Source organism: Pongo abelii, chromosome 4, assembly GCF_028885655.2.
Source record: "Pongo abelii isolate AG06213 chromosome 4, NHGRI_mPonAbe1-v2.0_pri, whole genome shotgun sequence".
Taxonomy (NCBI): Eukaryota; Metazoa; Chordata; class Mammalia; order Primates; family Hominidae; genus Pongo; species Pongo abelii.
The window spans coordinates 167591116-167604609 of NC_071989.2; the positions used below are offsets into that span (position 1 = coordinate 167591116).

General features: G+C 42.2%; 1 protein-coding gene across 7 annotated transcripts in view; it reads right to left on the bottom strand.

The window, feature by feature from the left end:
- The window catches only part of EBF1 (EBF transcription factor 1), a 400425-nt gene that overhangs the window by 141768 nt on the left and 245163 nt on the right, over positions 1-13494 (bottom strand). For all 7 annotated transcript variants that reach the window (XM_063724363.1, XM_063724362.1, XM_063724364.1 and 4 more), the window contains exon 7: positions 2028-2109. In XM_063724363.1, coding sequence (XP_063580433.1) covers positions 2028-2109 — 82 coding nt within the window. The remainder of the gene's footprint in view (positions 1-2027; positions 2110-13494) is intronic.

The window sequence follows — 13494 nt, forward strand, 5'->3', positions numbered from 1 at the left end:
GTAGCACCACATGTGTGGTTTTGCCAGCTTAATTGCAAAGCTGACTCAAACATAACACAAAAAATCCTCTATGGGAATGAGAACACCAAGTTTGAAGTCAGAAGATGACCAGAGGAAACATTTTGCAAGAAACTAGAAACCTCCCCATTCCTGGCCAGGCGCAGTGGCTCACGCCTGTAATTCCAGCACTTTGGGAGGCCGAGACAAGCAGATCACAAGGTCAGGAGATCAAGACCATCCTGGCTAACACAGTGAAACCCCGTCTCTACTAAAAATACAAAAAAATTAGCCGGGCATGGTGGCGGGCGCCTGTAGTCCCAGCTACTCCAGAGACTGAGGCAGGAGAATGGCATGAACCCGGGAGGGAGAGCTTGCAGTGAGCCGAGATCATGCCACTGCACTCCAGCCTGGGCAACAGAGCAAGACTCTATCTGAAAAAAAAAAAAAAAAAGAAAAAAAAAGAAAGAAAATAAAAAAAGAAACCTCCCCATTCCTGTGTGTCAAGACAAAAGGTGGTGAGGCCAAGACGATTTTAGAGAAATACCTCAGAATCTCAGGAGAGATTACTTTTTTCTACCACATTTGTTCTTTAATGAGACTAATAAGTCTCACCTCCTTAAAAGAAATCATCTTGGAGACTAAGAGATATTGACATCTCCAATCAATGCTCAAGATCATCTTTCCTTTTTCCCATCAGAGAATGAAGGTGCAGCTAAAATTTTTCAAGATTCTCTCAGAGATCATACATTTCAATCTACACTTAAAGCTGACTAAATATACTTAAGAGCATACTTTAAACACCATGCTGTTTCCTTGATGGACCATATGAGCATACATAAAGGGATCGTTGCTCTGACAGGGAAACTAACATTGACCATGCAAATAACTTAGCCATGCCATTAGGTGGAGAGCAGCACAAGGGTCTAAAACTTTGCAACTCAAAGTGTGGGCCGTGGCCTATCATACAGGAGCTTGTTAGGAATGCAGAATTCCAGTCCCACCCCAGACCTCTATTAGCATTTTAATAAGATCCTCAGGGGATTTTCAGCACTTTTAAGTAAGAGAAGCACCACATCTAGACTCAACAACCTTTCCTAAAATCCAAGTACCATTTTGTGTCTTAGAAGTAAATGAATTTGTTTGTGAGTCCTCTTCCTTTAGTAAATGTATAATTAAGGACATTTCTGAAACAGAATTGTTATCCATATCATTTTACAGATGTTATGCTTCTTAACAGGGCCATTTATAATAGGCAGCTACCACTAACAATTTCCAAAATTGGAAGAGGTGAGCAGAGAGAAGCAAAGGAAAAGAAAGCCATTACTGTAAAGCAGAGCAGTTTTACCAGTTGTACTCTTTACTGTTTTTTGTTTGTTTGTTTGTTTTTGTTTTGTTTTGGTGGGGGGTATAGGATCTTACTCCGTTATCCAGGCTGGAGTGCAGTGGCATGATCTCAGCTGCAACCTCCAACTCCTGGGTTCAAGTGATCTTCCTACCTCAGCCTCCCGAGTAGCTGGGACAACAGGCAAATTCACCACATCCAGCTAATTTTTATATTATTCTGTAGGGTTGAAGTTTTACCATGTTGGCCAGGCTGGTCTTGAACTCTTAACCTCAAACAATCTGCCTACCTCAGCCTCCCAAAGTGCTGGGATTACAGGCATGAGCCACTGCGCTCTGCCTCTTTACTCTTATTTACTGGTTTTCTACATACAAAATTTTAGACAAAGGATTCATCATTTCTATGTACTTTACTTAATCTGTGGGGGTTTAGGCAAGTGAGTCCATTCAGGCAGCCAAAACTAGAGTCAAAGAACACCATTGTCTCCACCAGTGAGCACAGGTGGTACAGTTCCCACTCTTCTCTAATCTAAACAACTGCTAGATTGCAGATACCTGGGGGACCAAGGGCCGCAGCTGCTCTTCACCTCTGGGAAAACAACTAAGTATCTTCTGCCTAAGACTTTTTTATCCTCTCCTGATATTCATGCCATTATTGAGATTCAAGAAAGATAAGTCAGACCCACCTGGAATCTCCGCATGTCACGTGGGTTTCCCGCATTCTTTAGGCAATTTTGGTTACATTTGAGGAAAAATTTCAAGAAGAACCTGTGAAGAAACAAATCATCATGGTTAGCATTTCGGTTTCTGACACAGGAGGGAAAAAAGAGGTAAGTCACTCCTGGGTTGTGCATTCGATTCTCTTTACGCGTTTTCTGAAATATTCAGCGTGGTGTTAGAGCCAATATCTCATCTGTGGCCTTAGCCTTTGTTTTGTATCCACGCTGGACCTTCCTTATGACACACTCTTGGCACTGCCAACAGCTCTCACAGAAGAATTAAGCCCCAAGGAAGTATTTTCACTCATACAGAGGGACGGCTTTCATCATAATTTAAGATAGGTTCCAATTGGATATAATTGTCTGAGAATTACTCATGGTCCCCAACAACAATATGCAATTTAAGCCCTATAAACTCACAGATGATGAACTGGCAAATACATGCTGGATGAATACAAGGATTTGGTAAACACTTTTTATCTTAGCCTCTCAAGTAAAATGTTTTAATTAGTAGTACCCATAAGAAATAAGTAAAATTCACAAACTAAACTCCTTTGACTTCTCAAATACCTCCTGAATGTTTTTCTTAAACTGTCTGCTGTAGACAAGAGCTAGCTGTGATTGAATAAAGATTTTCCTGCCTCACTGCCAACTTGGTTTCCGAATTGGTTCTATAGTGAGATTCATGGGTTTTACTTGCTAAGGTGACCAAAGGTCCCAATTTGCCAAGAAAAATCCCAGTTTATACCAGCTGTACTGGTGTATGTATTAATAGTACCTACTTTAACTCTCAAAAATGTCTTGGTATGGGTAATAAATTATATGGTCACCCTGTAACTTTCTGAGTTATTTCTTATGTAACCATCACAGTTGTTAATGTCTATCATGGAAAAGCAGTAGCTACTAAAAGTGTCATATTCGGGCATTCATGTCGACCACCTGTAATTAAACCCTTTACCTTCCCAGGTTTGGGAAAAGAAGTATTTCCAAAGATACCTAAGTTTTGCAGTCTCTTTTACTATTAGGCCTAGATGTAATGTGCCTGTGGATTTCAGGCCCAAATGTTTCCTAAAAATATCAAAATGCTTTAAAATTCTGGTCAACTGAATTCTTGTTGTAATTCAATTCTCTTCCCCTTTCTTCCACTTCAAGTCCACACTGGAGTCAAATCCCCACCTCAACACAAATAGATCATGAAGAACTATCACCCTATGATGCCTCAGTCTGAATTTGGCTCTGACTGCAATGTCTGTCAATCATGTAACACTGTGATTCTCTATAACAACAGCACTGCACGAAGACATAGAGAGTTCAGCCAGTTTCTGAATATGAAACTGAGAGAAGTCCCAGATGAATCCCTCTCCTCCTTGGTCTCTTAGAATCTGCCAAGATGGGAGTATGTTGTGGAAATCATTCTTTAGAGACAAACAATGGCCTTTTCAATCAAAAGAGTAACATTTAAAAATGCAAACATCGTCCTAAAATGACTTTTTAACACCACACAACATTTGACTGCCCATCAATGAAAGCAGGCCTCTAAATAATCACTTGCTGCTACTTCCAGATTCTCTCCACAGAAGCCAAAGTTGATCAACCTTTCGTCCAAGACAAATGGCTTACAGAACACCACTGAAGCCCAGCTGTGTGAAACAAAATCCAATTTTGAGCTCCCCTTTCCCAGTACCAAGACCCACACTGTCCTTGCACAGGACAATCAGCCAGTCACTGACTCTTGCCCACTTTCAATATGGTAGATTTGGTAAAGGAAGGGGGTTTAAGGGAGTGGCCCAAATCCTAAGTGTCTTTGCACTGTCTTGTTGGTCTGAGCTCCCAGAAGGCAAGTGCTGGGTAGCCCTGCTGATCACACATGGCTTTCAGAAACCATTTAATACAGTGGAGCTGATAGTTGTGATCCTCAAATCTTGCTAGGGTTCAATCCTATATCCGTTGACACTGAAGACGTGAAAACCGGCTGCTGCTTTCAAGAATAGTCAGTTAGAAGGGCATATTTCAAAGCTACTTCAAGCCCCAGGAGAGGGCTGATTATCACTAAACTGACAATAAGAGTGGGTGTGATATGGTGAAAGGCCACAGCCATTAGAAACACCCAGAATAATGAGATTCATATCCTGACTCTGACAGGTACTACCTGTGTGACTTTGGATAAGGAGCTGAACTTCTCTGCACCACACTGTCCTCATCTATAAACTGGTATAATAAAAGGCCTTACTGTACAGGGAAACTGTGAAAATTGAGATAAGGCAGAGTAACAGATACATGGTAGGTATGCTGATGGTGGCAGTCATAAGAATGGCTTCTGTGTATTGGGTGCTTACCTTGTGCTCAGTTCAATGCTAAGAACAAATCTGTTTTCTCATACAATCCTCCTAAGTAACCTCTGCTATTAATCCCATTTTATAGACGAGGAAACTGAGATTCAGAGAAGTGAAATAACTTGTCCAAAGCTGGGAAGTGTGAATCTAGAATTCAAATTCAGACAGTGTAGCTCCAGAGACTATACTCTTAACCACCATGATGTAGTAGTTTTAGTAATGACAGAAGTAGTGCAGTAATGATGTTAATACTAATTGTACTATTGATAGCAATTGTACTGTAACAGCAATTTTGCTAATAAGAGTAAATAAGACTAATCGAACTACTAAGAATAATTATTAGTATCATGATTTCCACAACAGCAACATGAACATTATGGAGGTAGACGTCATTGCCATTCTCCCTTAAGAGGGCCCCATTTGCTTCCCCAGGGTTGGTAATATTTGCCGCCTGTGTGTGTTTAAGCCATTTGAGCCCAGACCCGACGGCCAGATTCAGGTTGTGCTAGAAGGAGCTGTCAGCACACCCTCTGGCTTCTTCAAGTCAGACAACTGCTAGCCACCATGAGGGGGTCCATCTGGTGCCAAAATGAATTTTGAAAGACAGGCAAACAGGACACCAGCTATGCCAGGGAGAAACAGAATCAAGGGAGCAGGGGATCTTCTGCCTCAAAGATGAGCTGGGGCAGGGTGCCTGTCAGCAGCCCATCGTTAGCACAAAAGCTATGCCGGGCACACACCAGATCCCTGTTACCCTAAGCTGGCCTGTCACTTGGCATGCTGGCAGAGTCCCCCGCCTGCCCCCTCAACAGTGGATCACTTGCTGAAATTGAAAGCTTGACCATCTGTCGTGGGGAAGACACAGCCGTCAACTGGTGCCTGAGGCCTCACACAAGCCCTTATGTGGCAAAGACGCTCTGAAGGGCCAGTTCTTTTGGGGAAAGCCAGCCCTACCCCAGAGGGAGCCTCAGAAATTCTTTCAAAGTTTTCCCCTAAGTAAAAGCCAAGTGCCTGACCCTTTCGGATTACACTTCCTTAAAGGAACTGAGAGGAGTTAGAAGGAGGAGTTAAAAATATCCCCACTGAGAGACAGACATGGCACACGAATTTGGGGGATGACTTATCAAGCTAAGTTTATAAGGCCTTTGTAAACCGGGGGACACGTGCACGTCTGCTGGCCTACGGAGAAGATCTCAGATTCCGAGGGGGCTTTTAACAAAGCAGAAGTTATTGTAACTCAAAACCTCACTTTTGTCTAATGAATTGCTGCATTTTGTGAGGCGGGTGTGTTTGATAAAGTGTTGTCAGGAGAAAAATTGTGGCAGCCTTACCCCAACTGTGGGAAACTGACCCACAGCAGGACAAAGCCCCTATTGACCCTGTAGAGTTCCAAGGAGTTCCATAAACTCCAGGAAACAGCCTGACCAGGATCAAACTCCTTTTTAACTCAAGTCTTTTTTTTTTTTTTTTTTTTTTTGAGAGGGGAGGGAAGGAGGTAACGAGAAACTCGACATCTTTCTGTTAACTTTCAGTATAAATAATATCATCTTGTGTTCTTGTAATGCATTAATTATTCAGAGCACTTATATTCCCAATATCTCACTAAATCCTCATGGAATTTCTATAAATTAGGCGCACCAGGAATTATCAAAGCCATTTGAAAGGCAAGAAAACAAAAAAAAACAAAATTAAGGGATTTATCTACAGTCAACAACCAATCTCATAAATTGACCAAAAGGACTAGTCATGGTATGTGTTTTCCATGAACTCTAGGATTTTATAAGTGATCTTAACCATCACTTAGTCTAACCTCCTCATTTTGCCTATGAGAAAAATGAGGTATCAGAAGACATGACAATATTCACATAGTTAATAATGAATATCAGAGCTGGAACAATAATCCACATGTCCTGATGTCTAGTTATATGATTTTTCCAACATAATATTAGCTTCTCAAGCCAATCCTGTAAGAGCTGAATGCCTGCACTCTTAAACTGTTTAGTCTACTACCTCAAACGGGAAAGTGACAGTCATAAAACCAAAAGTGACATCCTATTAAAAGTTGTATTTGGGTTCATCAATCAGGCCAGTGTAGGACATTAGCCCATCATGGAACTAACTGAACCCAACACAAACATTTGTAGAACAAAACTGCTTATTCAATGACATACCTGTATCACCTTTTACCAACCAACAGATATTAGTATCTAGCTTGAGTAGCTTCCATGTGACCAGCACAGTACACAAGACCAAAAGTCACCTCTGGACTCCCCCAAAAGGAAAATTAATTCAATTAGTCAGCAGGATCTGACTTACCTAAATGAGGATATAAAATTTTTAAAAAATCATCCCTGCATGCATAGTGCCTGGCAGAAGACCTAGAACCCAGTGGGTTTTCAGTAAATACTTGCTCAACTAAATGGAGTCTAGGGTCTCCAAGGGATAGAAATGAGGGCGTTTTTACAGTAAAGACAGCAGTAGAGCATGCTGGGCAAGAGCTTGCATTGGAGCTAAGACAAGCCTGGGTGAATTTCAACAATTCCCTGAACCTCAGTGGCCTCATTAAAACATAAGAATAATAGTACCTCTCTCCTAGGATCACTGTGCAGCTTTCACCATAATTTTAGCTTTACTTCTTAATTAATTGGGTGACTTCAGATAAATTATTTAACCTCTCTGTGCCTCAATTTTCTCATCTGTAAAATGGGAGGAACATCAGAACCTACTTTAAAGAGTTAAGAGAATTAAATGAGTTAACATACGTGGAGTGTTGAAATAGTACCTGCCATAAAGGAAGTGATAATTCTTTTCTTCATCATTTATCCCTGGCAACTGCTCACTGCCTAGCACTCAGAGATGTTGAGATTTTCAGATACAAAAAGTATTCTTCACTCTTTAAATGTTAAGGTCAAGAAAAGAAGCAAAGACTTATGTACCCAATGAGAACTATAGGTTTCATTGAATGACCTACAAAAAGAAAAAAAAAAAAAAAAGAAGAAATAACCACCAAAGAAAGATAATAATGACTACAGCAGCTTTACCCAAAGGCTAAGACACATAAAGGAAAGGGGTAGTGTCTTAAATCGTGGAGAACTCCAGTTAGTCAGAACTGAAGGGCACACACAGTAAAACTGCCCATTAGGCAACAGCTTGTACATCATTAATTATTATGCAAAGCATTGCAGTCGATCTGGGCAGAGCAGGTTGAGTTTTTACCTCCCCCAATCCAAATTCTGAAAAATCACGTTTGGATTTTTTCAGCTGCTCTCATAATGTCCATGCTGGACAGGAAAAGCATCAAGGCACACCTAAACTGAGACGTAAAACCTCCATTTGCAATCTTAAGGCTCCTCGAAAGTTCCTCTTGACTTATGCCTGCAGATGGTTATGTGGCAGATCATCCTTTCTGAAGATATTCAGGACACGGAGACTTGCTCTGGCCCAATGCAGGAAACAACTGTAGGGTCCCTTCTGTGTGAAGTTCAAGCTGCTCCCACCCCACACACACTGGTGGGTAAACAGCAAAATGCCTCATGATTAAAAGGAACTCTTTGGAAAAGTTGTTTCCATAGACGGCACCATCACCTTTGCTTTGAAAAAGAAATGCAGAACCTCCTGCCTCCATGACCAAGCCTACTGCCCAGGAATAGCCAAGGAAGTCTTTCTAAGAGTCTAAGGATTCTCTCCTAAACTGAAAATATTGAACCAAAAAGCACCTATCCCTACCCAGCCCACCTGAGCTGCCAGGGGCTTTATCCAAAATGTCGTCACTACCTCCTGGTAGCCTTCAAAGACACAGAGCTCTGTGAAGAGGTAAACAAGAGTCTCATGGCCCTGAAAAATGGATCTTCCTTGCAACAGGGCAGGCCAAAACAGTGAGGAGAAAACTCTATTTTCAATGTCAAAGAAAGCGTTTTGGTTCCTAGCACACAGAAGTAGTTGTAGAGTACGGTTCATCCATGTGAAAATCTGATACCCATAAGGCTGCCAAAACCCCAGGATGCCACAAGGGCAGGCTGAGGAGGCCGAACCCATGTAAGGGTAAAGTTTGCTCACTGCCGGGCTGACTTCCTCTCCTTTTCTGACATTAACATGCATTCCTGAGAGAGACCCTCTTTGACTTAAGCACCAATCATTCTGTTTGAGAGGTGGGGTGGGCAGAAAGGGGAGGAATAAGATCCTGTAGGGAATTATGCACAGATGAAGCAAATTCTCCCCTCTCTCCCCACAGTGGAGGGTGGAATGGTACCGAGTTGTGGCACTATCTTGGGGATCCCAGGGGGAGAGCATGTGGCTGCCCCTATTCTTGGCCACTGACTTCAAGAAGTTTACCTTTTCCGCTGGCCAAGGTCCTTTAGATCTTGGGCATTTCTGGAAAGTGTTCTCAGCCTGAAGGGATGAACATGATCAACCTGAAAAGCATTCATTACCTCAGAGCTCAGAGTATGCCCTTGAGGGAAGGGCATCATTAGTGGCAAGAATTTAAAAAAACAAAATGGTGTTGTCATAGCACAGCAGCCAATGAAAGAATTTAAAAATAGTTTTAAGGAAAAGGACCCACTCCACATAGGTCTCTTCATACTAGAAGTCAAATCTGAAAGGCAGGAAAAAGGCTTGAGACAGTGAATAGGTAGAGGACAGGACAACTAACCAGTGGCCAATGGGGAAAGAAAAAATTACAATTTCTTAGAAATGACACAGAGAAGGGAGGTTAGAGCAAGGGGGCTGTAGCTTAACACTGACTTCTGGCTATCTGGCCCAACTTACTCCCCTAGCAAGGTCTGACTGGAAATTTAAGAAAGAAAGAATTCTAAGTTCATGTATGGTAGAGAAGATGTTTATCCTCAGGGATGCTCTTTTACACAGATTACTCAAATGCCAAGTGTCTCTTGCCAAAACATATTAAGGTACAAACTCTGGCCCTGGGCGAACACTTGAAGTCATCCTAATGATTTGAAATGTGGCAGGAATGAGGCAGATCACAAAACCAAGTGTCCGTCTGTCCTTCTTGGAACTGGGGACAGACTGAGGACACATTGGTTTTAAACTGTTTCCATTACAAGGAACCCAATTTCTACTGGGAATCATGGCCACAGAGTTCCTGCAGACCTAGGGACAGGTTTTGAGCAAAGGTATCAGGTCTTGCACTTCTGGGTTACTGGTGCAAATCTTTCCCCAGGCTGTAAAGGATGCACAGGCAGGTGGCAACTTTGCTTCAGTAACAGCGACCCACCCCACAAAGCCAAGCATAAAAAATGAGGCAGGAGGAGCCTCAGCTCCTCAACTTAGCAGTTACTACAGCAAACACAAGCACTACACCATGTGTAAGGCCCTGTCCTGAGTACTTTGTATGTATTAATCTATTTACTCTGTACAACAGTCCTTTGAAATTCTACTTTTCTTCTCATTTTACAGATAATGCTACCGAGAGGTAAGGTAATTTGCCCAAGGTTTCCCAGCTAGTAACAAGTGGAGCTGAGATTTGAATGTAGGCAGTTTGACTCCAAAGCCCACATCCATTAAACTATATTCTTTACATGTTATATATATATATCGTGGGATCATTGACCATATCTGGTTATATTCTTATTATCATCACCAGATTCATTCAAAATTACAACTGAAACCAGCATAATCATTTCACTAGAAATGCCAACACTTTCACCAGATTATAGCCAATTATAAATTTTAATATCTTTTGAGTTTGCTCCCAACCACTCTCACCCTATTTGTGATCCCTCAAATGCATTTTAACCATAATGAAAGACCAGTGGGTGATCTGGTAACAGAACCAACCCAAATATGGAGAACAGTGGCCAAAACAAAACCAATGTAATCTGGGTCTCTTGGGAAGAGTCAGTGAACATCATCATAAGGATTAAGTTATACTATATGTAGTTATGATTGTCACCAGTCACTACTTTTGTATGTCTTTCATGCAGACAGAAAGCCAGGGGTTGAAAATGAAAGGCTGTTAATATCTCCTTGTTCATTACATATGTGTTTAGCATTTTAAAGCAGATTCATTTAGAATCTCATGTTAGAATTTCACTTTTCCCTTCTAAGGACTCAGAGGGTTTCGATATTAACTTCCCCTGTGGAGGTGACAGATGTCAGAGAGAGATCAAGAAGTTCAAGTCCACAGTAACTGAGGCATACAGTTCTGCCTGGATGCTCAACTTATGATTCTTTTCAAGACTTCAAAAAGTACAAATGTTCGTTGTCACACATTCATTCACTTACTCAACCAACAGACCATTCCAAAGAGTCCAATATGTAGTGATTCTTCTCATTTAATACCAATTTTACTAAGAGCACCATGACTTTGGTTCAAGTTTTTCTCCAAAAGAAAAATAAAAAAGAAGACGACTCTTTACATTCAAATTCCCAGGAAAACTTTTGACTCTTAGGATGATAGAGTATTCGAGTAATTGCCAAGGAAGATTGAATACTTTTAAAATATTAATCAGTTGTGGGTATTCTGGCAGGGGCTAGATCAGTGAATATTTCAAAGTCCCTAACAATGCCAATAATGTGCTCTCCTACTCTTCACTTTTCAGCATTCTTTGCTAAGTCACACCGAGATACATCCTGTGCCCTGAACATGAAATCTCCTTCCTGCCTTCACCATAGGCTGCCTCCCTGGATCTGAAATGCCTCCCTTACTCCCACACCATCTCAGCTTCCCATCATCCCACTTATCCCTCCAGGTGCGGTATAAATGTACTGAGCTCATGAAACCTTCCCAGATACCCGGAGCTAGAATTAATCCCTGCCACCTACACTCTGTTACAGCACTTGTCACACTTGGTCTTCACTGCAAGGCCTGCAGTTACTTGTATAATGGTCTGTCCCTCCATGACACCACGGACTTCTGATAGTGCCTTTCTATTCCCGACAGCTCCTTGCACAGCTGTACATGCAAAACACTGAATACACAGCTGACTTAAACTAGCTGCAAATATTAATGGCAGTTAGCTTTGAATTATAGCACAAAGATTATTTCTTTCTTCTATATTTTCTGAATTCTCTATGAATAGGCACTACTTTAATGAAATAAACAACTGCGTTGTAAAACTTGAAGTGAATATCTTTCAGCACAGAACCTAGGGATGTTGGCCCCATTCTACAAGGAACAAATTAGGAACTAAAGATTACAAGTGGCTTTCTCAAAGTCTCTATGCTCTAAGATTTACCATTTAACTCAAATGTGAACAGTTAAGAGCTATCCATCTCACACTCTGTAAAATGTACATCATTTATTAATTTCATATTGCATAATTCATACATGAGTATCAACTGGGAAGGCTCCACACCATTGGTGTCCTCAACTTCCTACTTAATATTTTAAACTTTGATGTTGAGAAATTTTTATCTCCAAGTTAAACCTGCCATTGTTTTCCCATCATTCAAGTGTAACCCAAAGGAGTAAAAAGCCATGTAACTAAAGCCTGTTTAGTTCCTTCTCCAAAATTCTACAGACCATTCTGTTGGCTTCTGTTGAAACCCTTAGTTAAAACTCTTAATGATTTACTATTTCTTCATTCAGCCTATTTTCTTAGGTTATCTATTTATTCATTCAGTCTGTCCTTATTCAATAAGTATTTACTAAGCACCTACTTTGCACCAAACAGAAGGCATACAACAGACAACCCAGTCCCTTCCCTTGTGAAAGTTCACCGAAGTATAGTTCTCAGGCTGTCTTCATCAGAATTACCTGGGAAACTTGCCCTGGCAGAGAGAAAGTAGGAACTGTATGCAAAATTCTGTGCATACTCTTTCCTGTGGCATGAGTCCACTTGGACCAGAGGGGCATTTGAAGAATTTTGATGCACACTAAAGCTTTAGAATTGATAGCTAGTTGATTCTTAAAATTAATAATACCAATACTATGTGATAAGTGAAATGATGGAGCTATATACCAGAAATTGTGAACTGCCTGGGCATCTCATCATGTGCAATTGAAATTCAGCATAAAAACTTAAGTAGGGCCAGGCACGGTGACTCACACCTGTAATCTCAGCACTTTGTGAAGCCAAGGCGCATGGATTGCTTGAGGTCAAGAGTTTGAGACCAGCCTGACCAACACGGTGAAACCCCGTCTCCACTAAAAATTTAAAAATTAGCCAGGTGTGGTGGTGGGTGCCTGAAATCCCAGCTATTCTGGAGGCTGAGGCAAGAGAATCACTTGAACCTGGGAGGCAGAAGTTGCAGTGAGCTGAGATGGTGCCAGCCTGGGTGACAGAGCAAGACTCCATCTCAAAAAAACAAGTCAAAACACTGCTGAGTAGAAATAAAAATAAAATTTCCCCACCCATCCTCTCTTATCTCAGCACAAGCTGCAGGGAAAGAAAAAGGTTCCTAGCCAGACATGATGGCTCATGCCCATAATCCCAGCAATTTGGGAGGCAGGCGGATCACCTGAGGTCAGGAGTTTGAGACCAGCCTGGCCAACATAGTGAAACCTCGTCTCTACTAAAAATACAAAAATTAGCCAGGCGTGGTGGTGCACACCTGTAATTTCAGCTACTCAGGAGACTGAGGCAGGAGAATCACTTGAACCTAGGTGGAGGAAGTTGCAATGAGCTGAGACTGGGTGACAGAGTGAGACTGTCAAGAAAGGGAAGAAGGAAAGGGAAGGGAAGAGGAATGGGAGGGGGAGGGGGAGGGGGAGGGGGAGGGGGAAGGGAGGGGGAGGGGAGGGGGAAGGGAAGAGAAGAAGGAAAGAGAAGAAGGGAAGGGGAGAAGGGAAGGGGAGAAGGGAAGGGGAGAAGGGAAGGGGAGAAGGAAAGGAGAGGAAAGAGGAGGGGGGAGAAGGGAAGGGGAGGAAAGAGGAGGGGGGAGAAGGGAAGGGGAGGAAAGAGGAGGGGGGAGAAGGGAAGGGGAGGAAAGAGGAGAGGCGAGAAAGGAGGGGGGGAGGGGAGAGGGGAGGGGAGAAGGGAAGGGAAGGAAAGGGAAGGGAGAAGGGAAGGGAAGGAAAGGGAAGGGAAGAAAGGAAGGGAAGGAAAGGGAGGCGAAGGGGAGGGGAGGAAGGGAAGGGAAGCAGGGAGGAGAAGTAAAGGGAAGGGAAGGGTGGAAGGGAAGGGTAGAAGGGAAGGGAA